The sequence below is a fragment of the Hevea brasiliensis genome, chromosome 18, assembly GCF_030052815.1.
Source record: "Hevea brasiliensis isolate MT/VB/25A 57/8 chromosome 18, ASM3005281v1, whole genome shotgun sequence".
Lineage (NCBI taxonomy): Eukaryota > Viridiplantae > Streptophyta > Magnoliopsida > Malpighiales > Euphorbiaceae > Hevea > Hevea brasiliensis.
In genome coordinates, this window is record NC_079510.1 from 48,432,309 (window position 1) to 48,460,097 (window position 27,789).

At 36.9% G+C, this 27,789-nt stretch overlaps 2 protein-coding genes across 2 annotated transcripts; both read left to right on the top strand.

Moving 5' to 3' along the window:
* The first annotated feature begins 1,766 nt into the window (after window positions 1-1,766).
* On the top strand, window positions 1,767-5,041 carry LOC110673616 (glutamate receptor 2.9). Its single transcript, XM_021836747.2, has 4 exons — window positions 1,767-2,205; window positions 2,981-3,287; window positions 3,910-4,307; window positions 4,400-5,041. Exons 1-4 carry the CDS (start codon window positions 1,831-1,833, stop codon window positions 4,829-4,831), a joined length of 1,512 nt encoding a protein of 503 aa, XP_021692439.2. The 5' UTR covers window positions 1,767-1,830; the 3' UTR covers window positions 4,832-5,041.
* A 1,770-nt stretch (window positions 5,042-6,811) lies between these two features.
* LOC110673641 (glutamate receptor 2.9-like) lies at window positions 6,812-10,935 on the top strand. The gene is made up of 5 exons (XM_021836777.2): window positions 6,812-7,131; window positions 7,239-8,521; window positions 8,789-9,095; window positions 9,189-9,580; window positions 10,228-10,935. Exons 1-5 carry the CDS (start codon window positions 6,852-6,854, stop codon window positions 10,630-10,632), a joined length of 2,667 nt encoding a protein of 888 aa, XP_021692469.2. The 5' UTR covers window positions 6,812-6,851; the 3' UTR covers window positions 10,633-10,935.
* The last annotated feature ends 16,854 nt before the right edge of the window (window positions 10,936-27,789 follow it).

Consider the following 27,789-nt stretch of genomic DNA (forward strand, 5'->3'; position numbering starts at 1 on the left):
TCTATAGTTTAAAATTATCCAACTCTATTTAAAAAATAAAATAAAAATAATTTAAATCCATATGTCACCTCATTCGACCCTTTTATTTTGTCATTATTAAAAGAATTTGCCCATAAAATGAATCATTTTTTCAAAGTTGTCACTTTCCTATCTTCAACATCCAATATTTTTCAATAAAATCAATTTATGTATTTTTTTTTATTTTAATAAAATTTAAATTTAAAAATTAATATTATTTAAATAAATTTCATTAATTTTTTAATCCTATATATCCTTCATAATTGTTTGAATTCATGTTCGTTAATGAATTGCTGTAAGCTCCAGTCCAAAAAAAAACCCCTAATTTCTCGAGTTATGTATCTTTACTTCTAATTCAATAAAAAATGCATATGTATATATAAATTCATTTGGATAAATTAGAATTTAAAAATAAAAAAAAATAAATGTGAATAATAAGTTAATATTTTACAATCCTTTTTCTTAAAACATATATTCAAATTCATATTTAGAAAAATTACATATTCTTTGTAAGAAATTTCCAATAATTAGACAATAGACTTTGTCATGTTACCATTAAAAGGACCCACAAATTAATATTGATGTTGGAACCACGACGCAATTCTTTAATTTCCAATAATTAGACAATAGACTTTGTCATGTTACCATTAAAAGGACCCACAAATTAATATTGATGTTGGAACCACGACGCAATTCTTTAATTTCCAATAATTAGACAATAGACTTTGTCATGTTACCATTAAAAGGACCCACAAATTAATATTGATGTTGGAACCACGACGCAATTCTTTAATTTCCAAATGTCTTCTATCTACCAATTTTTCCAATGTTTTTGTTTCCTTAATTAAAAGTTGAAATTAAAGGTCCACATTTTCCAACAATGAATGTTCCAAATTAAATATTCAAAACTCCAACTTAATTAAAAGTGGGATCCAATAAATAAGTGACATCTCTAACAAAATTTCATCAACTTGGATCAATTAAACTCCATCGCCAAAGCTGCTGGAAAAACTTCCCTGCCTACATGAGTTGGCTAATATCTACAAGTATTGTCCATACTTACAGGAAATGGATCTTATTTTCTGCAATAAAATTCAATTATGTTAATAATATATGCGAAATTAATTCTTGCAAACAATGTTTAGCAAATGAACAAAACCCTTAATATTATCTAAGAAATATTTTATCTAAATTCAAACCATTATATATTCAATACATCCGTGAGTGTTATGAGGTCTGATAATTTAATTTAAATAAATGATAAATGATAAATTTTTCTTGAATATGATTTAATCAAATTTTTGGAGCTCATAAAAAAAAAAATATGTGAGTCTTTCTTATTGTATATGTGATTTATTATACATGTTGTGTCTTTTTTTTTTTTTTTTTTCTAATCTTTCTAATCAAATCTTTCTTATATAAACCTAATCTATTTATGGATCCACAATTAATATATAATAGAATTTACTTATTAAATACTTAAATACCACATTTACGTATTAAATCGGATAAGATTCAGGTTAGAATTTCCCTATCAAAAAATTAACTGATTTTTGACTTATGTGGCCAACATTTAATATGTGAAAACCTGCATGCTTAGGTTCCAAAAAGTCGGTAGTCCGATTCAATGTCGTGTGTATAGCAGATGTAACATCGACTGTCCCACAAAAGCAATTCTAATATGACAAATTAATCAATGACGCGCAGATTCTAGGAAATTCACCGCCTTCTTTTCAATTTATACACTGAATCTTGCTTATTATATGAAAGCTGAAGCCATCTTCATATGTCAAAAACCTTCTTAACAGATCAATGGCCATGGTCAAGTGCTTAGCTTATCAACAGCCCGATCTCCCTATCATTTCTTCCAACTCAGTTTCAAAATTTTGGATTCTTTTCCTTGTACTTATTACCTCCTTTTCCCTCTTCCTCCCCTGTGAAACCGAAGCCACCAATGGCAATTGTAAGCAGTCAAATGCAAAGCCGATGGTTATCGGCGTTCCAGGGAGAACCTCGTTCCAAAAATTTGTGACAGTATTGAATGCAAGTGATTATGTTAACGGATATGATGGTTTTTGCATTGAACTTTTCAAAGAAGTGTTAAAGGTTTTGGATTGTCCTCCATCTTACAGATTTGTGGCCTTCAATGGAACCTATGACGAACTGGTGAATCACGTATATAACAAGGTATGCAATATTCCCTCCACTTATTACCTCCTCTTCTTTTCTTCTTCTTCTTCTTCTTATTATTGGACAATTGAATGTGTTTAGAAAGTCTAAAAAAGAATGAAAATTCTATTCAATTCATTTCTATATTTAATAAAAAAATATTTAAAGAATTTAATTTTTTAACTTTTAGGTTAGAAGTCATTTTAAAGGAAATTAAATTATGCAAGAATTTAATTAATTCATTTAATAGGCCTCATTATTAAAACTTGAAAATTCAAAGCATTATTAACTAAATTAAATTTGTCTCTAAACTAGGAAAGTGAATAAATAAATTTTACTTTTCTTTTTTGTCAATTGTTATAAATATATGAATTTTATTATAAAATTATTTAAATTAAAATTTTAATATATGAATTATTCTAAGTGGGGTGATTGTGTTTCTTAATTTATTACTATTGTGCTATTATTGCTACCTTTAACCGTGAGCTATTAAACGACAACCATGTTAGGAATATTCATTCAAAAATTAAAGCATAAAAATACATGAAAATTTTTATTTCAACTCGAAATTAAAAAAGGTGAGCCCCAGATGCAAAAATGGCTGGATCCCACATACCTTCTGTGCATGTGATACCCTTATCTTCTCGGCAGGATATCTCCTATTATTTGACTTGTTCATCAAGAGAGTTACATCAATATACTATGGTTACTGTTTAATTTTGTTCATGGACAATTTCATGTGTTTTTAATGGAGCTTATTGCTTGTCTTGTGCATAAAAATGATCAATTGAAGACCTATGATGCTATTGTGGGTGACATAACCATACTAGCTGACAGATTAGACAAAGTGGAATTCACGCAGCCATATGCAGAATCAGGCTTGTCGATGATAGTTCCAGTCAAATCTGAAAAATCGGCTTGGATATTTCTGAAGCCGTTCAACTGGCAAATGTGGACGATCACTGGCGCCACCTTGATCTACACAATGATCATAGTTTGGATCTTGGAGCGACAACCTAATTCTGAATTTAGAGGTCCATTGGTTAATCAGATTGGCACTACAGTATGGTTCACTTTCTCATCCCTTTTCTTCGTTCACAGTAAGTGATCAATCCTAAAAATTCCCTGCCCTCTCCAGTGAATATATATGTGTGTGTGTGTTCAGTATAAAGGGAATGAGAGATAAAAATAGAGAAAATTAATGATCTTTTACTTAAAATGAGGGTTTTTTTTTTTTTAAGCCTTACTTAAAATGAGGTTAGGTATTTATATATAAAAGATTCTTTACGCTTACTAATTATAATTTATTTAATAGAAATATATTTACTGCATTATACAAGTAAATATTAAAATGCTTCTTTTTGATCCATTATCTTAACAAATTTTCAATCTTTTTATGTGAATAAATCTCTAGTACTTAAAAAGAGAAGGTTGTCAAGTAGGTATTGGAGCATTCTCGATGGAACTTTATTGGGTGTTTTCAGATAATTAAATTGTAGTGTTCTTTATACTTAGTTAAATTTGAGTTTCTCCATAAATTATGAGAAGTGAATTCCACATTTATGTGAGTAAAGAAGTGTAATACAATTTTTCATTCTCAATATGAAAATTGAGATAAACAAATTGATCCTTGTTTTAAAAAAATAAGAAAGAATTAATGTAGTGAAATATAAGATTTAAGTTACTGGACTGATATTATAATTTTATCTGCTATATATGCAGGGGAGAGAATTAGCAGTAATTTCACTCGGGTGGTGGTGGTAGTGTGGCTATTTGTTGTGTTCATCTTAACTTCGTGCTACACTGCTAGTCTGACGTCAATGCTTACCATCCAACGGATGCAGTCAGATATTACAAATATTGATTGGTTAATAAGAAACAATTTAACAATCGGCTGTGATGGAGATTCATTTGTAAGGGATTACCTGCAGAATGTGTTAAAGTTTAATGCAGAGAAAATCAAGAACGTTAGCAGCGAAGACGATTACCTCAAGGAATTTCACCATAAACAAATATATGCTGCATTTCTTGAGCTCCCATATCAGAAAGTCTTCCTCAACCATCACTGCAAGCAATATGCGTCAAACACACCCACCCGTAGATTTGGAGGATTAGGCTTCGTAAGTGCTCTTTTTTTTTTTTTTTTCACAACTCAATAAAGAATTTCATTTTCATTTTATATTTCCCTCCTGAAGTTTCTTTATTTATTTAGGCATTTCAAAATGGCTCTCCAATGGTAGCTGATTTTTCCAAAGCTATATTAAAGCTATCGGAGAATGGAAGGCTGGTAGAATTGGAAAAAAATTGGTTCCCTTCAGAGTGTTCCAGAGATCCGACTGACAATGAAACTGATAGATTGAGCCACAAAAACTTTTGGGGTCTCTTCTCTATATCGAGTGCAACTTCTACCATTTGTTTCCTAATACTTGTAATTAAGGTGTATTGGCTAAATGAAGACCAAGCCAATAGAAGTCCTAACGAGAGCAGGATGGTTAGTATTGCAAGGTTTATCTATTATGGAAGAACTGCTTCTCCAAGTGTTCCTGCAGCCTCCTCTTCTCCTGAGATCGAAGATGGGAACAATCCTAATGCTTCTCCAAGAGAATCTTCAGGCCTTCTGATTAATCGCGGCGGAGATCATTAATAATTGTATGGACAATAATACACGCACGACATTTCCTGATTTTGAAAATTGAGCAGCCCATAATTCCACAGGTTTATTGTCTTAATTCTTCTGTCTGGGAATCATACTTTAGCTAAAGTGGTTGTTTTTATGTCTGATAGGAATCAGTTGTTTGTTTCAAATTATACTTATGTACATTAAATTCTAAATTAATTATTTTTATTTAAATTATCCTGTCTATGTTAACATAATTTATTTGTATTTATATATACATTATATATGAATATATGTTAAGAGAAAATTTAAATTTATTTTATCACGAGATTGTCATCATTATCTCTTAATTTATGGTACTTTTTCTTTTAAAAAAATTATCTAAATATAAAAATTTTTCTTTTATTATTATCAGATAAATTTATAATAGTTTAGGGATTTTTTTTATTTTAAAATTTCATAAAATTTAACATTTTAAAATAATTTTACAAATTTTATATTTAATGTACTCTTTATTTGTTAATTAACTGATAATCTGACATAATATACAAAAATGCCTTTAATTTTTTTTATATTACTTATAATTATAGAATTTTTTATTATTTAAATAAATTTTAAATTTTATATAAATTTAAAATTCTTTGTCATTTATATAATGACAATGAAAAACTAAATTTAATTCATTAATTGGCTATTGAAAAATATCTCTATAAATATTTAATATTAATATATATTTTAATCTATAATGTATTTACAAAATACATAATATAATATCTACGATATCTTCTTATCATTTAAAAAACTAAAATACTTACTAATTATATTTAGTAATATAGTAAATGTGTTTTAAATTTATTTATATTAAACAATGTGATAATATAAAATTTTATGAAATTAATTTATTGAAAATGAAAATTTTATCCCGTAAATACTATGCCATTAAATCACAAAATAAAATTTAAAAATTATCATATTTTTTAATTTTTTAAATAATTTTCCTTCTCATTATATGAATTAATATTATTTTAAATTATAAAAAAAATTTGGACAAATCAAAAATATATTTAAAAAAAGAAATGAATTTAAACGAATTTAATACAATGGGCTAACTTGTATTTCATAATAATTTATTTTAAATTTTAAACATATTTACCCATTTATATTCTTAAAGCTTATTAATATATCATATTTTTTTTATTATATTACATTTATGTTCATAATTAAATTAATATTTATATTAATAATATGATACATAACTTTCATAAAAGTATAATCTAACAAAAAATATAATAATTCTTATATTAATAAATATTTTTTAAAGAAAATTAATAAATATTTTTATTTATATAATTAATAAAATTAATATTTTTATTTAAATGATTAAATTTAATATTTATAATATTATGATCATATTATATCTATATAAAAAAAATTAAATAAAAGTATGTATAAGAAGTAAATAATGTCACGTCGCAATAAAAATTAATAATTTAAAATTGTTCAACACTATCTAAATAAAATAAAATAATTTAGATTGAAAATAATTTTAGATTTTAGATCCGTTTGACACAACTCATTCCACAGTTACTACTTGTCGTATTACGTAGAGGATCCGCCCACAAATGAAGCTTCGGACATCATTTTTCAAACGTTGTCTCTCTTTCCTCGAAGTATCTCCACATTTCAACTTCCAATATTTTTCAATAAAATCATCTTATGTTATTTTGTTTATTTCAATTTAATAAAATTTAAATTTAAAGTCTTATTATTATTTTAAAAATAATTATAATATTATTGAAATAAATTTCATTAAAATTTTGTCCCAAACATTTTAGCAGAATTCCTATATATAGCAGTTTTACTTTCCAAAGTCACAAGTCGTATTTGAGATGTGATATCGATTTTGTCCCACCAAAGACCAATTCTAAGATGCTCACGCGTAGATTCTAGGAACGCGTAGTTCTGAATCTCGAGAACCATATAAGTTAAAAAATCAACAGACATCATCTTCATATGTCAAAGAAACCCGAATAATCTTCCTCACAGAATGGCCCTGGTAATTTGCTTTCAAGTACTTTGCCATCTTTTCCTTTTACTTGTTACCTCCTTTTCCCTTTTCATTCCCTGTGAGGCCGAAGCCATCAGTGGCAATTATAAACAGGTTACCAACATTGGTGCAATCATTGATGTCAGCTCAAGAATCGGGAAAGAAGAGAAAACTGCCGTTGAAATAGCTGTTCTAATGTTCAACAATGGCTCAAAAGACCATAATATATCTACTTACTTCCACGACCATCAAGGAAATCCCCTCCACGCTGCTCAAGCTGGTAATTATATATGTTTTTATTGCATTTCTTGCTAATTAGTACTACTCATTTCTACTTCAATAACCATTTGTGTTAATGGGCTTAACGAAAAGATATTTCCATTACAGCTGAAAATTTTATTAAAGGGAAGCAAGTCAAAGCAATATTGGGCATGGAGAGATGGGAGCAGGCAGCTTTAGTTGCTGATATTGGAAGCCGAGCTCAAGTTCCCGTTCTTTCATTTGCTGCGCCTGCCATAATACCGCCTTTAACACCATCTCGTTGGCCTTTCTTGGTACGAATGGTTTACAATGATTCTGAACAAATGAGATGTATTGCAGAACTTACTCGCGCTTATAATTGGAGAAGGGTTGTTGTAGTTTATGAAGATAATACTTATGGTGGTGATTCTGGGAAGCTGGCACTTTTATCTCAGGCTCTACAGGAGGTTGGTTCAGAGATCGAGCACCGCTTAGTTTTACCCCCATTTGCTTTAATATCAGATCCGAAAGAGGCTGTTAAAGAGGAACTAACAAAGCTCCAAGAAATCAAATCGCGGGTTTTTATTGTTCTTCAGACATCATTTCCTTTGATGACCCATTTGTTTAGAGAAGCTAAGAACATGGGGCTGGTGGGGAAAGACACAGTGTGGATCCTCACCGATACTGTTACTAGTTTACTGGACTCGTTTAACACCTCTGTTATTTACTCTATGGAAGGAGCTCTAGGTATTAAGAGTTACTATTCTGATAGTAGCAGTGCCTACAAAAGTTTCCATGCGCAGTTTCGGCAAATTTTCAGGTCAGAGTACCCAGAAGAAGATAACTTGGAGCCAGGATTTTATGCTCTGAGAGCATATGATAGCATTTCAACTATTATAAATGCCATGGAGAAAATGTCTAGCAACAGTAGTAGTAATCAAAAGGAGTTCTTGAATAATATATTTTCAAGTAATTTCACTGGTTTAAGTGGTCAGATACGTTTCAAAGCAGGCGGGTTAATGCATAGTCCTAAACTGAGGATTGTGAACGTGGTCGGAAAGAAATATAAGGAGATAGACTTCTGGCTGCCTGGGTATGGATTCTGGGAAAGTAATGAAGAAGGTGAAGAACATCAAAACGGTGGTGGGTCTATGCAACTGCAAGGTCATGTGAACTGGCCTGGGAACCTAAAGCGGATTCCAAAAGGTTGGGCAATGCCTTCAAATGCCAAACCCTTGAAAATTGGTGTTCCAGGGAGAACCTCGTTCCAGAGGTTTGTGAGAGTAGTGAATGAAAGTGAAAACCGATATGATGGTTTTTGCATTGAACTTTTCCATGAAGTGTTAAAGGTTTTGGATTACAATCTACCTTACAATTTTGTACCCTATAATGGCACTTACGACGATCTGGTGAATCACGTATATAACAAGGTATGTAATGGTCCGTGTCAGGAATATTCTAAAATTGAAGGGAAATGACATATATAGACTCTCATATATAGTTATCTCTGTATATGCTTGTGACACCTTCTTTTCAAGACTTCTCCTATAATTTGACTTGGCCATTCAAAGAATTGAAGCCAAATTTGATTTCTGTATATTGTGGATTTTTTTGCTTGTTTTGTTTTGTTAATCCATGGACAATTTATCTGTTTCTGACTGATTCTTGCTTGTCCTACGCATAAAAATCAATTGAAGACTTATGATGCCATCGTCGGTGACGTGACCATACTAGCTGATAGAACAGAAAAAGTGGAATTTACCCAGCCATATACAGAATCAGGCTTGTCGATGATAGTTCCCATCAAGTCTGAAGAGTCACCTTGGATGTTTACAAAGCCTTTCACTTGGCAAACGTGGGTGGTCATTGGTGCCATCTTGATCTACACAATGTTCATTGTTTGGTTCCTGGAGCACCAATCTAATCCTGAATTTAGAGGTCCATTGAAGAATCAGATTGGCACTGCAGTCTTGTTCACTTTCTCTTCTCTGTTTTTTGCTCACGGTAAGCACCAAAAATACTTCTCTGTCCTATATCTACTTCATTAATTTTGTTCTTTAAACCATTTATAATACCCGATGGTTTCATTTTTTTCAGGGGAGAAAATTTACGGTAATCTCACTCGGGTGGTGTTGGTAGTTTGGTTATGTGTTGTGTTGATCTTAAACTCAAGCTACACTGCTAGTCTTACTTCAATGCTTACCATCCAGCGGCTGCGGCCAAATGTTACTGATATTGATTGGTTAAGAAGTAAAAACTTACCAATCGGTTGTGATGGAGATTCATTTGTAAGGGATTACTTGAACAAGGTGTTGAAGTTCAATAATATCAAGAATGTTACTAGTGAATACGATTACCCCGGTGAATTTCAGGGTAGACAAATATATGCTGCCTTTCTTGAACTCCCATATCAGAAAGTGTTCCTCAGCCATTACTGCAAGCAATATGTTTCAAACACACCCACGTATCAATTTGGAGGATTAGGCTTTGTAAGTGTGCCTTTTTCATGCTCCAATTTTGTTGCTGATGTCTATGGAATGGTCATTAGAGTGCTTGTGGTCCTTTGGTTTGGTGGTGGTAGTGATTATTGATTTTGGTCCTAATTTCATTCAGTTGCTGCTTACTTCATTCCATTGGTTCTCATATAAATTTCGATCAGATGCTGGTTATTTTTAGCTTGCTTTATTCATTTTTAGTTTGGGTTTGAGTTGCAGCTTGTTTGGGTAGTGCTCTATTTTTGGTCTTCAGTGTTGCTGCACTATTCAAGTTTGATCAGCCACAATTTGCTTGCTGCTATGTTTTCTTCCGTTGGTGTTGGTTTTATCTAGCTCTGTTTTGTTTCTTAAAAAGCTTTTGGCTGTATGCTTGGTCTCTTGGCTTTGATGTATTTCAGATTCAGGCTTTGATGTCAGTTCTAGGCGTTTTTACTTAGCATGCAACTTCCTAGGTAGCTTGTATAGGGGTTAGCTTATTGGTCTGAATTTAGCTGGGGATGCCAACGCTAAGTTTTTCCTGATTTTAATATTACTAACAAAAATCTTTACTTATTAAAAAAAATTAAGAAATCCAATTGCATTTTGCATTTCCCTACTAAGGCGACTAAAGCGTAAGTGCTTTTGATTCTCTATTGATTTAGGTGTTTCAGAAGGGCTCCCCAATGACAGGTGATTTTTCCAAAGCTATACTGAGATTGTCGGAAAATGGAGAGCTGGTAAAATTGGAAAACAAGTGGTTTGCCCTCTCACAAGATTGTTCCAGCAGTGCGACTGACAATGAAACTGAAAGCTTGAGCCTAAAAAGCTTCTGGAGTCTCTTCGTTATATCTGGTGCAACTTCTACCATTTGTTTCCTATTATTTCTAATTCGCTTGCTGAACAAGTATTGCGATTATGAAAAGGCAAATCAGGGAGGCAATGCAACTCCAAGCGAGAAGAATAGTGTTTGGAGGAAGGCAGTTGCTGTTGCAAGGTATATCTATCATGGAGAAACTGCTATAACAGGAAACTCTCCAAGTTTTTCTCCATCATCTAATTTCCATTAATGGATCTCTCCAAGGTGGAAATCTTCCGCTCCCTGTGACATTCCGAAGAGTCTTTCAGTCTCCTCCTTTCCACCTGAAATCGAAGTTGTGAATATTCTAAATTTTTCCAGAGAATCTTCCGAGCCCCCTGATGATCGATCACCAGCTGAGATCAATGCAGACGTAGAAATTTGAGCAACTAAGCTAGATGCTTTAACGAATCAGTGGACCGTGTAGACTAATTTCTGTATTACTAGACCAAATTCATTCATCAATGTAATTGCGTATACATACAGAATTTATTGTGTGCAATAGTTATTCTTACATTGATGTGCCCCAAAAATGTGGGCGAATGACCGTACTAGGGTAACTCAGAAACAAAAAATACCAGAATGGGCTAACAACTCCAAATATTACGAAGAGGGGGCGAGTGTCAGTGGTCAGCGCCTGGGACGCTATTCAAAATAGCGTCCGAACTCCGGACGCTGTTCAAAATAGCGTATGAACAAGGGACACTATTCATAATAGCATCCGAAGTTCGGACGCTATTTTGAATAGCGTCCGAATGCACGCCACTTGCAACCACCTGCACGCACCCCTGCACGCACCCCTGCAGATGGAATATTATGTCCCATCTGTAACAGGGTAGCTCCGGATGCTAATTATATTAGCATCTTGTAGCTCCGAACGCTAATATAATTAGCATCTTTGTTCGTGGCGTGAAGCATGTCTGGTCTCGTCCCAAGTCCAATCTGCAGGCAGCGAATCTCCAGTGAAGCGAGACGCTATTTTTATTAGCGTCCTGTGTTCATCCACTCCCCATATGTACCGCTGCTCTCTCTCCCTGCGCTCTCATTTACGGCTTCCATTTCGCCCTCAAGCCCTCGCTCCTTCATTCCTCATCCATTGTCTCCCTCGCTCGTTTATTCCTCATCCATTGTCTCATTTTGGTGGAGCAGCTTATAGTCGGGTGGAGCAAGAAGGAGAGGAGACAGGTGCAGTTGCAGTGGTAGATCACAAAGAAAGAAAGAAGAAATTTGAAAAAAAATTATATTCAGGTATGTATTTTGACAGTTTAATAAATTTTAACATGTAATATATGATGTCGCAAGGTGTTTTGCGGTCGCCTGGACGAACACTCACCGAAGTGGGAAAGAGTGAGGAGTCGCCACTTTAATTTTGAGGGAAATTAAAGAAAACCATTTGCGAAAATAAATGAAACCACTTCAAAAATAGAGATTCTAGGTTCAAGGTCCGTAAACGGGTGGGGAAGGTATTAGGCACCCCACCTCGTCCCTCAGTGAGGGTAAGCAGATTTAACTTCACGTTCTTTATAAATAGGAATTGATAGTTAGGAGGGCTTGAAAGGAAATGTTAATCCTTTTAGTAAAAAGGAATATTTGATTTTTCACCAATTCGGGTTGCCCAGATACATAAATAAATGAGTCGACCCTTAGTAAGTTACTGTTGCATATTAGTTTTGTTTAAGGGGGGGCCATTTTGTATATTTGTTAGAATTCAATTTGAGAATCGGATAAGAACTCTCCTCCGATCTCTTTTAGATTAAAATTAGAATTTTGGATTGAAAATCGGATAAGAACTCTCCTCCGATCTCTTTTTAAATATTTGTTAAAATTTTGGATTGAGAATCGGATAAGAACTCTCCTCCGATCTCTTTTTAAATATTTGTTAAAATTTTTAGTGGGAATCGGATAAGAACTCTTCTCCAATCTTCTTTTAAATATTTTTTAAGTGAGAATCGGATAAGAACTCTCTTCCGTTCTCTTTTTAATTTTTATTAAAATTTGGGTGAGAACCGGATAAGAACTCTCCTCCGTTCTCTTTTTAATTCTTATTAAAATTTGGGTGAGAACCGGATAAGAACTCTCCTCCGATCTCTTTTTAATTCTTATTAAAATTTGGGTGAGAACCAGGTAAGAACTCTCCTCCGATCTCTTTTACTTGAATGGGAGCCAGAAAAGGACTTTTTCGATCTCTTGAAGTTTTACGTATCGTAAGAGCTTAAGACTAAAGATTCTGATATTCAAAGATGTCGGGGACCTGAATAAAGCTTCATTTGGCTCATTGGTACCCCGCGACTTGACAAGGGATACTAGACTGAATTTTACCGATCTCCTATGTAGTCACCTTACCAGCACCTTTTGGCAAACGATGCTCGATCTACCCTATTTGCTTATCTAAGGTTTGGTTTTACTCTGCCTTGTGACGTTTTTCCCAATCGTTTTCTGTGTTGTTCTAATGATTCGACTTTACTATTTTCTGACTTATTATTCAGACCTTTCAATATTTTAAAGAAACTCTTAAGATACAATTACCTACATTTTATCCAACTACTTATACGCTACTCGGGACTAGAACATTTACATTTGGGAGTCAAAAAGAATGAACTGATGAACAAAAAGAAAATTTGAGAAAAGCCTTCTTCGGGGGCCCTTTTAACACAATATGAAACTAACGAACATTACTAGCATGAAACAAAAGAAATACATAAAATAAAAACGAGCACTAAATAAAGCAGCGGTAAAGCACACTCACCTGTGGGGAATCGGAACTATGGGATTAACTATGGAGTCACAAAAGCGTGGTAAAGTTATGGGCTGATATCCTAAGGACTGAGGTTTGCCTTGAGATGATGAATATCTCATTAAGATGAAGTCAAGCCAAAGCAGTATCCTGGTCTGACGAGGTTAAACTTGGGAAATGGGAACGGAAATAAAGATAACAAAGACTGACCTGATGGTGAGAATGTTACGGAGCAATGAACAAACTGAAAATAAAGAGTTTCAGTATTCAAGACCTCATTCAAGAAAATACTTTAGAAAACTGGTTTTTGAAGTTTTTCTATCTTTCCAAACTTAAAAAGAAATAGCAGAGTAACAAACTGAATTAAGTTTCAGAGTTCTTCCGCTATAATTCCCACCCTTTTATTTTTTTCCGTCCTCCTTTTGAACAGTTTTCATGCAGGTATTTATAGGAACCAGGTGCTCTCTATGAAGGGTCAGGATTTGTTTTGAGGGAGATGGAGGGTTAAGATTTTGAAGGACATGATCTAAGGCTCGAGAATTAAAGAGAATTAGAACGGACGGCTGAGATTCCTTCCAGTATATTTGTCCTTTCTCTCTTCTAATTTGACGGCCCAAAATTTTCTTGTCAAGAGCGATCCGAGGGCTAGGAGTGAAAGGCGCTGATCTTGTTGTCTTCTTCTTCGATCCGAGGGCTCCGAGCTCGTCCTTACAAGTAAGATCAATGGTGGAGATTAGGATGTACAGCGCTGTCATGACGTACTCCAGCGCATGTCAGTAATGTGGGCGATTCTAGGGCGTGCGGTGGAGATTTCATCTGCGACGCTTTAACTACCTCGGCCCTGATTATGAAGATAGTCAGCAGAAGTTGTCTTATTCTCTTTGTCTTCCGACCTCCCTCCCTTCTGATCTTTTCAACATGATCCTTTTCCGATCTCTCATAATGGGCTCCTCTCTTCCGATCTCTCCTGCTCCGGTTCAGTCAAAGTATTTATTCCCTCAATTTCCGAGGCATCCGCTTTGTTTTCTGCTTAGTAATAAATGCTCAAATTTTCCCTATATATACCTTCAACCGGGAAGCCCTTCCTCTTTTGACTTTCTCCTCCTTCCTTCTCACTTTTCTTGTTTTAGTTGCCCCGGCAACAATTCCGGCCATGGTGGCCACTTTTGATCCTTTCTCGATGGTCCTCTTTGTCCCTCGTCTGAAAGTTTACGATCCCGGTGATCGAAGAATCATGATGACCCTATCTGATGACAGTGAGAGAACCGGACTAATTAATCGATCTGGATCGAGGACCTTGATCGTGTCAATCTCGAGTCGTTCGACCGATATAATCGGTGAACCGATTTCGGGCGAGAAGACTGCTAATATTCCTCTTAACATCGGTGGCTGCCCCTTGAAGTTCATTTGGCTCCTCACCACATTGGGCGTCCCGACTACAGCTCGGTTCTGGTCGATGACAGCGGGGATAACTCTCCATCCTCATGAGAGTCATAATCACCCCATCTAAGCTGTACATCTATCCGATGTCAATGGCTGGTCAGCCACGAGACTAAGCTTTGACATAGGTCTTTATTAGAGATCCCCCCCTACGATGTAATCAGACCTTCAATGTAATCTGATCTCTAGAGATCGCCCAAATGATGTAATTCAATTTTTATGTAATCCGATCTCTAGAGATCGCCCAAATGATGTAATCCAACCTTTTCGGAAATAAAATTTTATTTTGACAACTGTCATTTTATTATTATTGCATTGATTATTTTTCGATCTCTGATGTGTTTATCCGATCTGGTTCCTAACTGAACAACCCTTAACTGATCCGCACTTCCAAACATTCGCCTTAATTAGCCGATCCCTAACTAGCCGATCTCTTTTATGGAATTTCTGGAATATTCGTGAGACGTGTCAGAAAAGCTGGCGATTCCCGCTAACCGATGCACCGCCTGGAACACTATAAGCATTAAATGCTCAGACGGGTATAAATAGGGGATGGGTCAGCCAGTTGCTCTCTTATGTCATTTACAGCATCCCGCGAGCAAATCTAAAATTCTCTCGATTTCTCAAGTTCTTCCGACACCGATCAAGCTCCGGTAAGGGTTTTGATCCTTCTTTTAGTTTAAATTCTTTGTTTCCTTTGAAAATGAGTGGCGCCGAGGGTCAGAGAGCAGCAAGCCCCCCTTCTGTTCAGATCTCGTGGTCGTCTGATGAAGTGGAGGTAGTCGGAACAAGCGTGCGACCTGAACCTCCTAGGGTCTCCGTTCCAGCTCGGGGGCAAGCAGCACCATCAAGGCATGTATCTTCTTCAGGGAGAGAAAATCTTCCCATGGACGAGCTGCCATCAATCCTGCAAGAAACCGACCTACAATCGTTCAGCCAGGAGTACAACATCCGGCCTGATTCATACGAGCTGATTAAGTGTCACGACGATCTTCGTGCCAATCAATTCTTCGAGGAGAACGATATGATCATGATATACGAAGAACAATTAAAGGCCGGGCTGCGGTTCCCTCTTGATGACTTCTTCAAGGAAGTCCTAAAATTTCACCAAGCGTGCATCGCCCAAGTTCATCCGAACTCGTGGCGGATTCTAGTAGCCTTCAGGGGCCTCTGCCGAGCTAAGGGACTCCGTCCTATAGCTAAGGTATTCGCCGAACTGCATAGGCTGACTCGTCGAAAGGATGACGAGTATTGGTTCTTCCAGGCGAAACCCCATTGTGGACTCTTTACCGACCTGCCTTCCTCCCTGAAGAATTGGAAGAACCGCTTCTTTATCCTGAGGAGCAAAATTCTGAACAGCTTTGAGGGTTTCCCTCGTAGCTGGCTGCACCAGGGTCCCATACTTCCGAAGCGCCTCACCTTGAATAGGGAAGAAGGCCTGATGGTGATGGAGCTGAAAGATCAGGCAGGTAGAGAGAAGTTCTCTTGTTTGGATGCAGTGACTGCCGAACTACATCATTGGACAATGGAATTGATCACTGGCGAAGATCGCGGGCTTCAGCTCTCTGACCTCGGCATCGGTATTTTTCTATATCTCAGATCTTTGGACCTTAGCGATCTTACTGACCTCTTCTTTGTGCAGGTATGGCAAGCGGCGAAGCTTCCAAGGAGAGCCAAAAGCGGAAGAGGGAAATATCCCGAAAGGTACGAGAGATGAAGCGAACTGAAGCCCTGCAGACACCCAGCCATGAGCCCGGGGAAATACAAGGGGGCTCATCTCAACCTTCGGGGCAGCCAATCCCCGAGGTAGAAGTGATCCGATCTCCTCCTCGCTAAGAAGAGCCACCTCCACCTCCTCCAGTCGCTCGAGTACGAAAGGGGGTCCTTCCCAGCCTCCTGTAAGGACCCTTTCCTGTGGTGCCCAAATCTTGATCCATTCGCTGGAAAAGAACCGCACAGTTCTAGAGAACCCGAGTTTTGCTAAGGTATTGGGGTCCTCCATCTGCCTTCGGGAGGATCGGGATAGGCTGTCTCCGGACAATCTTGATGACATCCTGACCCGATCCATGAGCCTGAACGTGGAATGTTTGGTGAATCAGCACATCGTTCGGGAGAAGGCTCACTGCCTGGGTAAGGAGGTCGAGAAGATGGGGTATGAAGTGGCTTCCCTCCGATCCCAACTCTCATCTGCTCAGAACTATATATCTGAAATTGAGGGGCGGATGAAGTTCTACGAGGACAAGCTGGCCGAGCAAGCTAATGTTCTGGCCGAGCGAGATCATGCCCTTGAGGAAGTTCAGGCACTCCGGACTGGTGAAATTGCTCACCTCACTGAGGAGCTCAAAGCGAAAGAGGAAGAGGCGGTAACGAGGGAGGCCGGCGCTTATGTAAATGCTCACAGGGATCTCTTGGCCGAGCTCAAGAAGCGTTATCCCGAGGAGGACTTCTCCTGGATGGTCAACCTGGCTCCCCAACACGAAGAGGAAAGCGAGGAGGAGGCTGAGGGTGAAAGAGGAAGTGAGCAAAATGTAGACCAGGCTGGGGGTGATCCTCCAGCCGAATGACTTGTACAAATTTTAATATGAAATGAAATTTCCTTTTTGTTCAGTGAATGGATGTGATCGGAAAATCTCTAAATTACTTAAGCACTTGATTGTCTGAGCATATTAAAACAACTAAAAGTAATTATTAATCTAAGTGTAAGAGGTCGGAAGACACAATAAGCATGAGATCGGCAGGGAACCAACGCTAAACGGGACTTGATTAAAATTGGAAATTTGGCTTGAACACTTAAGATCGGGATCATCATTAAACCGGATTAGAACCTTAACTTGATTATTCCTAAACTTTTAAAAGGGAGATCGGCAATAAAACTGGTGACATAAAGATCTAGTATTGATTCAATTTCATTTGTCAAGAGAGATCGGGAATGCAATTGGCTAGTCAGGGGATTTGACAATTGGTTTGAGAGGTCGGCGAGGCTTTAAATGACATGGGGACTTAGTATTGATTCGATTCCTTTTAAGGAGAGAGCGGAAATGTGGTTGTTCGGCAAAGAGAGATCGGAAATGTAATTGGCTGGCAAAGGGAGACTTAGTGCTGGGGATCAGTTTCGAAATTTATTATTTCTAGGGATCGGCCAAAATATGGTGTCGACATATGAAATGCTTAGGTGATAATAATGTTTATTATTGTGAAAATAATGTAATTTTTTTTGTGCATGTTTGTGAGAAATTTTTGGTGAGTAAGTTGATATTTTTGTAAGCATCACTTAAGAAATAAATTTTCGTTATAATTTTTAACATGCAATATATAAAATGCTTGAGTGTTAATGTAATTATTATTCTGAAAATAATATATATATATATTTTTTTTATGCATGCATGTTGGTATGTTTGTGAGCAAGTTGATATATATATAGTAATAGCATAATACTGATAAAATGAGTAAAAGTTATTGGGAAAAATAATACAATAAATTATATTTTTAGTGTATAATAGTAAAGAAGGTAAAGAAAAAAATAATATAAATTTGTAGTATTAAGAAAATGTTAGGAAAGAGAAAATAAAAATTATAAATGTAAATTATGTTACAAAATAAATTTTATATTAAGTCATATAATTTTTGTATCACATAATATAATAGTTTAATAAGTTGAACAGAAAATATTAGTATAAAGTAAAATAATAGTTTAAGTTTTTAAAAATTAGTAAAAGCTATAGAAGAAAGGGAAAAATTAATAGAAAATTGAGTTCATAATATATTATAGAAAATGATGTAATAAAAATAAAATATAAATTTATATAAAATAGTATTAAAAAATGAAAAATTAGTAATATAAAAAATTGCCAAAAAAATAAGTAGCATTATAATTAAAATGTAATTAATAAAAATAAATTATAAAATTATATTATTTAGATAATATTAAAGAAATAAAAAATAGTAAAATAAAAAAAAATTGGCGAAACTCAATATAACAATTAATATGACATAAAATTCCATACATAAGTCAAAATTCCATAAATCTGACAAAAAATAATATGTTATATTTTTTCGTACATTTATAATCACTTCATGTTTTGCTAATATTCACTTGCAGATCACATGGGAACCATATAGTGAGGAATTATTGGATGAGCTGCCAGACATGTGTATCCAAGGTCGTCCCAGTTGGAAGACAGTGGTGCCATTAATTTGCTTTCATATTATTGAATGGCACCAACCTGACAGAGTGATGAGGTAGTTTGGTTTGGCCCAGCCTATTCCAGCACCACCGATGCAAACAGATGAGTTGCACGATATTACTCTCCGACTCAGTGAGAGTAATTGGACACACCACCATGCAACATATATTCATCGTTGGAATAGGCGAGAACAATATATTGTTCAAGGGCAACAAATGGGACAACCACTCCACCATCATTCTGAATATATGGAGTGGTACCGTCGAGCTGCTAGACGTTAGATCTCAATAAGTGGAGCTGCTATTGGTTGTGTGGTAATGATTAATAACATGTATTTTTTTCATTATTAAATACTTATAATAATAATTTTATATTTTTTAACCTAAAATGTGACCTTATGTATATATTTTTTATTTTTACAGGAGGACGCAATTGAGGATTGTTTGATAAAATTACAAAATCCATCAACACAAAACGTGGCAGAAGTTAAGCGTACATTAAGGAAAATGATGATTGTTCTGGAACAAGAAAGTAGGCTTTGCCAAATGCCACCTCCTCAGTCTGCCCCTCAAGTAGCAACTTTTAATGATGAATTGGAAGAGGACCAACCCATCAACCAACCTGAGCCCTCACGTAGACCAGCACGACGTCAATCACGTCCTCTTCGACGTCGTCAACATCCAATGCGTCAATCCTCTCCACCTGATGATGTTATGCCCCCACCTGTCGCATTTCACCCTTTCTGCATGGCATCAGTGCCTGGTCCTATTCCCTTAGCTCCTGCACCATCTCATCCTAGTCCATCCACAGTATTCCAACCATATTCAAAAACTATCCCCCCACATTATACTGGTTGGATGCCTACCCCATCAATACCTGGCCCATCAACACCATGGATGTCATATCATTCTCATGCGTAAAGCAGAAGCACATTTGACTTCACTGAGAGTCAGCAGCCACAAACACCAATGAGTAGCTTATTTGCTGGGTTTATAATTAGTGGAACAAATGTAACGGCCTAGACCACTAGTGATATTGCCCGCTCTGGGCCAAAGCTCTCACGGTTTTAAAACGCGTCACTAGGGGTTACGAACCACCAACTTATAAACCCAGCATCTCTCCCGTGTTTTGTCGATGTGGGATTTGCCTAGGGTGTTACAATCCACCCCCCTTATGGGACTCAGCATCCTCACTGAGGTTTGCCCCACCATCGTTCAAGGTTGCACGCGGAGCGGCTCTGATACCACAAATGTAACGGCCCGGCCCACTAGTGATATTGTCCGCTCTGGGCCAAAGCCCTCACGGTTTTAAAACGCGTCACTAGGGGTTACGAACCGCCAACTTATAAATCCAGCATCTCTCCCGTGTTTTGTCGATGTGGGATTTGCCTAGGGTGTTATAATATTGTAACACCCTAGGCAAATCCCACATCGATAAAACACGGGAGAGATAACACCCTAGGCAAATCCCACATCGACAAAACACGGGAGAGATGCTGGGTTTATAAGTTGGCGGTCAGAACCCCTAGTGACGCTGCTTAAACCGTGAGGGCTTCCGCAGCGGACAATATCACTAGTGGGCCGGGCCATTACATTTGTGGTATCAGAGCCGCTCCGCGTGCAACCTTGAATGATGGTGGGGCAAACCTCAGCGAGGACGAATTTAAAATGGCCTGGCCCACTAGTGATATTGTCCGATTTGGGTCGAAGCCCTCATGGTTTTAAAATGCGTTACTAGGGGTTACGAACCACCAACTTATAAACCCAGCATCTCTCCCGTGTTTTGTCGATGTGGGATTTGCCTAGGGTGTTACAATCCACCCCCCTTATGGGACTCAGCGTCCTCGCTGAGGTTTGCCCCACCATCGTTCAAGGTTGCACGCATAGTGGCTCTGATACCACAAATGAAACGGCCCGGCCCACTAGTGGTATTGTCCGCTCTGGGTCGAAGCCCTCACGGTTTTAAAACGCATCACTAGGGGTTACGAACTACCAACTTATAAACCCAGCATCTCTCCCGTGTTTTGTCGATGTGGGATTTGCCTAGGGTGTTACAATCAAATGTAATGGCCCGGCCCACTAGTGATATTGTCCGCTCTGGGCCATAGCCCTCACGGTTTTAAAACGCGTCAATAGGGGTTACGAACCACCAATTTATAAATCCAGCATCTCTCCTGTGTTTTGCCAATGTGGGATTTGCCTAGGGTGTTACAATCCACCCTCCTTATGGGACTCAACGTCTTCGCTGAGGTTTGCCCCACCATCGCCCAAGGTTGCACGCGGAGCGGCTCTGATACCACAAATGTAACGGCCCGGCCCACTAGTGATATTATCCACTCTAGGCCGAAGCCCTCACGGTTTTAAAATGCGTCACTAGGGGTTACGAACTAACAACTTATAAACCCAGCATCTCTCCCTTGTTTTGCTGATGTGGGATTTGCCTAGGGTGTTACAATCCAACCCCCTTATGGGACTCAGCGTCCTCGCTGAGGTTTGCCCCACCATCGTTCAAGGTTGCACGCGGAGCGGCTCTGATACCACAAATGTAATGGCCCAGCCCACTAGTGATATTGTCCGCTCTGGGCCAAAGCCCTCACGGTTTTAAAACGCGTCACTAGGAGTTACGAACCACCAATTTATAAACCCAGCATCTCTCTCGTGTTTTGTCGATGTGGGATTTGCCTAGGGTGTTACAATCCACCCCCCTTATGGTACTCAGCGTCCTCGCTGAGGTTTGCCCCACCATCGTTCAAGGTTGCACGCGGAGTGGCTTTGATACCACAAATGTAACAGCCCAGCCCACTAGTGATATTGTCCGCTCTGGGCCATAGCCCTCACGGTTTCAAAACGCGTCAATAGGGGTTACGAACCACCAATTTATAAATCCAGCATCTCTCCCGTGTTTTGCCGATGTGGGATTTGCCTAGGGTGTTACAATCAAATGTAATGGCCCGGCCCACTAGTGATATTGTCCGCTCTGGGCCATAGCACTCACGGTTTTAAAACGCGTCAATAGGGGTTACGAACCACCAATTTATAAATCCAGCATCTCTCCCGTGTTTTGCCGATGTGGGATTTGCCTAGGGTGTTACAATCCACCCTCCTTATGGGACTCAACGTTCTCGCTGAGGTTTGCCCCACCATCGCCCAAGGTTGCACGCGGAGCGGCTCTGATACCACAAATGTAACGGCCCAGCCCACTAGTGATATTATCCGCTCTAGGCCGAAGCCCTCACGGTTTTAAAATGCGTCACTAGGGGTTACGAACTAACAACTTATAAACCCAGCATCTCTCCCTTGTTTTGCTGATGTGGGATTTGCCTAGGGTGTTACAATCCACCCCCCTTATGGGACTCAGCGTCCTCGCTGAGGTTTGCCCCACCATCGTTCAAGGTTGCACGCGGAGCGGCTCTGATACCACAAATGTAATGGCCCAGCCCACTAGTGATATTGTCCGCTCTGGGCCAAAGCCCTCACGGTTTTAAAACGCGTCACTAGGGGTTACGAACCACCAATTTATAAACCCAGCATCTCTCTCGTGTTTTGTCGATGTGGGATTTGCCTAGGGTGTTACAATCCACCCCCCTTATGGTACTCAGTGTCCTCGCTGAGGTTTGCCCCACCATCGTTCAAGGTTGCACGCGGAGTGGCTTTGATACCACAAATGTAACAGCCCAGCCCACTAGTGATATTGTCCGCTCTGGGCCATAGCCCTCACGGTTTCAAAACGCGTCAATAGGGGTTACGAACCACCAATTTATAAATCCAGCATCTCTCCCATGTTTTGCCGATGTGGGATTTTCCTAGGGTGTTACAATCAAATGTAATGGCCTGGCCCACTAGTGATATTGTCCGCTCTGGGCCATAGCACTCACGGTTTTAAAACGCGTCAATAGGGGTTACGAACCACCAATTTATAAATCCAGCATCTCTCCCGTGTTTTGCCGATGTGGGATTTGCCTAGGGTGTTACAATCCACCCTCCTTATGGGACTCAACGTCCTCGCTGAGGTTTGCCCCACCATCGCCCAAGGTTGCACGCAGAGCGGCTCTGATACCACAAATGTAACGGCCCAGCCCACTAGTGATATTATCCGCTCTAGGCCGAAGCCCTCACGGTTTTAAAATGCGTCACTAGGGGTTACGAACTAACAACTTATAAACCCAGCATCTCTCCCTTGTTTTGCTGATGTGAGATTTGCCTAGGGTGTTACAATCCACCCCCCTTATAGGACTCAGCGTCCTCGCTGAGGTTTGCCCCACCATCGTTCAAGGTTGCACGCGGAACGGCTCTGATACCACAAATGTAATGGCCCAGCCCACTAGTGATATTGTCCGCTCTGGGCCAAAGCCCTCACGGTTTTAAAACACGTCACTAGGGATTACAAACCACCAATTTATAAACCCAGCATCTCTCTCGTGTTTTGTCGATGTGGGATTTGCCTAGGGTGTTACAATCCACCCCCCTTATGGGACTCAGCGTCCTCGCTGAGGTTTGCCCCACCATTGTTCAAGGTTGCACACGGAGTGACTCTGATACCACAAATGTAACGGCCCAGCCCACTAGTTATATTGTCCGCTCTGGGCCATAGCCCTCACGGTTTCAAAACGCGTCAATAGGGGTTAAGAACCACCAATTTATAAATCCAGCATCTCTCCCGTGTTTTGCCGATGTGGGATTTGCCTAGGGTGTTACAATCCACCCCCCTTATGGGACTCAGCGTCCTCGCTGAGGTTTGCCCCACCATCGTTCAAGGTTGCACACGAACCGGCTCTGATACTACAAATGTAATGGCCCGGCCCACTAGTGATATTGTCCGCTCTGGGCCGAAGCCCTCACAGTTTTAAAACGCGTTATTAGGGGTTACGAACCGCCAACTTATAAATCCAACATCTCTCCCGTGTTTTGCCGATATGGGATTTGCCTAGGGTGTTACAATCCACCCCCCTTATGGGACTCAACGTCCTCACTGAGGTTTGCCCCACCATCGCCCAAGGTTGCATGCGGAGCAGCTCTGATACCACAAATGTAACGGCCCGGCCCACTAGTGATATTATCCGCTCTAGGCCGAAGCCCTCACGGTTTTAAAACGCGTTACTAGGGGTTACGAACTAACAACTTATAAACCCAGCATCTCTCCCGCGTTTTGCCGATGTGGGATTTGCCTAGGGTGTTACAATCCACCCCCCTTATGGGACTCAGCGTCCTCGCTGAGGTTTGCCCCACCATCGTTCAAGGTTGCACGCGGAGCAGCTCTGATACCACTAATGTAATGGCCCAGCCCACTAGTGATATTGTCCGCTCTAGGCCAAAGCCCTCATGGTTTTAAAACGCGTCACTAGGGGTTACGAACCACCAACTTATAAACCCAGCATCTCTTTCATGTTTTGTCGATGTGGGATTTGCCTAGGGTGTTACAATATGCTTCGAGTTAATTTGGCGAATATGGTTCAGATCAACACTATGCACTATATCAGTCTGGTGCCTTAGGCCATATTCCATCTAGTGCAGGTCTATTTGGACACCATGAACAAGGTGCTATGCATTATACTGCAAGGGGGGAATCATCAGGACAACAACAATGGCAACCTGGCCAACCCCAAGATGCACAAGGTGATCCAGAAGAGCAACAAGAAGGGGACAACATCGAGTTCTTCGACCGAGACGACATATTCGAAGACCTAGTTGTGGCACATGACTAATTTAAATATTTATTTTTATTTGTATAATAATTATGAATACTTGTCTTAATTTATATCTTGCTTTAAGCCAATTGCTCGTATGACATGTTAGCAAACATTATATATATATATATTTTTAATTAATTTGAAAATAATAAAGTAATTAAAACTAATAAAGTAATTACATTTATTAGTTGCTATGAAGAAAATATATTATCCATAATTATAATAAGAATAAAAATTAATATTAGTTATACTTTAATAACTTTTAACGTTTATAACTAACATAATTTTAAATTTATCAATCTACTATGTTCTAAATATTAGAAATAAAAAAATTCCTATTAAGATGCATAAAATATACTATTTCAAATATTATACATTTATATTTTTAATTTATAAATTAAGAAATATTTTTATGATTAATAAATTTTTTTTTTACAAAAATATAAAATTAATTTTTTGAATATAAATATTTTTTAAACCGTACAATTATATTCTATTTACAATATATAAATAAAATTAATTTCACAAATATATAATATTAAATAAATATTACTACTACTAAAACATAAAACAAACTTTAAAAAAAATCAATCTATACAACTAACATATGTAAATTTAATATATTTTATAAAATATAATAAATAACTAAAATTAAATGATCAAAATATTATAAATTTAATATATTTTATAAAATCAATTAAATAAATAAATTATAAAAATTGTGCTACTTCAGACGCTAATATGATTAGCGTGTTTTGGGACGCTAATATGATTAGCGTGTTTCTGCTGCATAGGGTGCATGGCGGAGAAGCGCTCTGAGACGCTATTATAAGTAGCGTTTTGCTTCTGAGACGCGAATGGCATGTGGGGACGCTATTCAAAATAGCGTCCTCACGTCAAAACGCTATTTTGAATAGCTTTTTTACGTCAGGACGCTATTTTGAATAGCGTTTTCTTCGGGACGCTATTTTAAATAGCGTTTATGTGTTTGGACGCTATTTTTATCAACATTTTTGTGTTTCCTCACCCCTTTCCCGTAATTTTCCAATATTCTAACCGATTTCAGTATATTATTTTTTAAATTACCCTTGTACGGTCAATTTGCCCAAAAATGTAATATAGTTATATCTATTTTTAAACCTAAGAATCTAAATTTTTTTAATCTGATCAATTAAAAACATATAGATCATCAAATTCATTTCTCGCACTAATAATTCCTTCATTCAAAGTTGAATTTTCTCTCTAGCCTTATTGTTGATGAATTTAACTGATTGAAGACAACCGCGACATATATTGTCTAGGGAAAAGTACAAATCAAGTTAATTAACAACTTTGGAAAGATTCTCTTTGGTTTACAGACATTTGGGTTACTTGGCCTTCTCTTGAATACGAAGATTCAAATTCAAACCTCAAAAATTTTGATTTCAATTTTTAAGTGAGCACGCTTTGTTTTTTGTTAAGATTCTTCCACATAAAAGGTCATAAAACTCGGTAAGAGTTTCCTATCATTCTTATTCCACATCCACTTACTCGAAAGTGTTTGTTTCACAACTCAATAAAGAAATTCATTTTCATTTTGTATTTCTCTAATAAGTTTCTTTATTTATTTAGGAATTTCAGAAAGGCTATTCAATGATAGCTGATTATTCTAAAATTATATTAAAGCTGTCGAAGAATGGAAAGCTAGTAAAATTGAAAAATATGTGATTTCATCACTCGTCAAATTGTTTTAATAACGCGACTGATAACGAAATTGATAGTTTGAGCCACAAAAACTTATGGGGTCTCTTCTTTTATATCAGGTGCAACTGCTAGCATTGGTTTCTTAATACTTGTAATTAAGGTGTATTGGCAAAGTGAACACCAAGCCAATGGAAGTCCTAACAAGAGCAGGATTGTTAGTATTGCAAGGTATATCTATTATGGAAGGACTGCTTCTCTTAGTGTTCCTGCAGCCTCCTCTCCACCTGAGATCGAAGCTGTGAATATTCAATGCTTCTTTAAGAGATTCTTCAACCCTTCTCAACAACAGCCGTCGAGATCATTAATATTGTATGGGTAATTATACACGCAGGACATGTCCTGATTTTAAAAAATGAGTAGAGTGATTCAAATGATTTTTTTTTTTCTTCCTCATTCTTTTAAAATTTTCTGAAAATTTTGTTATATATATACACAAGAGTACTCGAATTCATAAGAAATCAAATTAAATTTTTTTTACATATATAATTAAATATAATTTCATTTTTCTCACAAAATGGGCATATAAATAACACTCATTAGAATAAGTATTTTCTACGTTTAAATATGTACACCTAATTATATAAAATAATATATTAGTTAAAATTATGATAAGTTCCATAGATAAATACGTGTTCTATTAATTGAGCATAGAACAAGAATTTTCCATGCTCATGATCAACATACGCTGGAGGCTGAACTGCTGGATCATATGCCTGGCGTTGTAATTAATGTTTCTGTTCCCAAGTAGCTGGGCTCGATGCCCTCCCTAATGTTAACATTGTTTGCTTCTACTCCGGTAATGATTTAAGACTCATTATCTTTTTTGGTTTATTTAAAAAAAAAAAAGAGAATTTAAATAATTAATCTCTTATATTATAAAATAAACATTTAATCATTAAATTAATAATTAAATAACTACATCTCTTATATATTAAAAAATTTAAAATTTAAAATATCTAACTTTCTCCCATATTCAGATTTCAATTTTTTTTTTAATTATTACAAATGGTGCAATAGTTACAAAACTAATTAAACTATGCAATTGAGATTTAAATATTCTTTCACATGATCCCAAGTGAATTATGATTTATTTCAAAAAAAAATTGAAAATCAACTTAATAATCAAAATAATTTGATATGAAATTAATTTATTTGAATTGGTTTAAAAATTAATTAATAATAAAATTAATATTTTATTATAAAATATCTATGATTTACAAATTAAAAATCTTTTTTTTTTGTCTAATAGCTTAATAAATAATTCAAATGAAAAGTTGTCCAAGTCTATTTAAAAAATAAAATCAAATAACCTTATATACAATTGAAAATAATTTAGATCCGTTTGACCCAACTCATTCTACACTTCTACTTTGTCATTATTAAGAGGATCAGCCTATAAACGAAGCTTCACTCATCATTTTTTCTACGTTGTCTCCTTCCTCGAAGTATTCTCATATCTCTAACTTCCAATACTTGTCAACAAAATCAACTTATGCATTTTTTTTAATTTTATTTTAATAAAATTTAAATTAAAATCCCATTATAATTTTAAAAATAATTTCAATATTATTTAACTAAATT

What these genes read in the sequence shown, in the direction of transcription:
- LOC110673616 (XM_021836747.2), top strand. Translation starts at nt 1,831, where the DNA reads ATGGCCATGGTCAAGTGCTTAGCTTATCAACAGCCCGATCTCCCTATC. An exon ending in TGAATCACGTATATAACAAG is followed by an intron (nt 2,206 to 2,980) that starts GTATGCAATATT and finishes GATCAATTGAAG; the next exon opens with ACCTATGATGCTATTGTGGG. An exon ending in ATCCCTTTTCTTCGTTCACA is followed by an intron (nt 3,288 to 3,909) that starts GTAAGTGATCAA and finishes CTATATATGCAG; the next exon opens with GGGAGAGAATTAGCAGTAAT.
- LOC110673641 (XM_021836777.2), top strand. Translation starts at nt 6,852, where the DNA reads ATGGCCCTGGTAATTTGCTTTCAAGTACTTTGCCATCTTTTCCTTTTA. An exon ending in TGAATCACGTATATAACAAG is followed by an intron (nt 8,522 to 8,788) that starts GTATGTAATGGT and finishes AATCAATTGAAG; the next exon opens with ACTTATGATGCCATCGTCGG. An exon ending in TTCTCTGTTTTTTGCTCACG is followed by an intron (nt 9,096 to 9,188) that starts GTAAGCACCAAA and finishes CATTTTTTTCAG; the next exon opens with GGGAGAAAATTTACGGTAAT.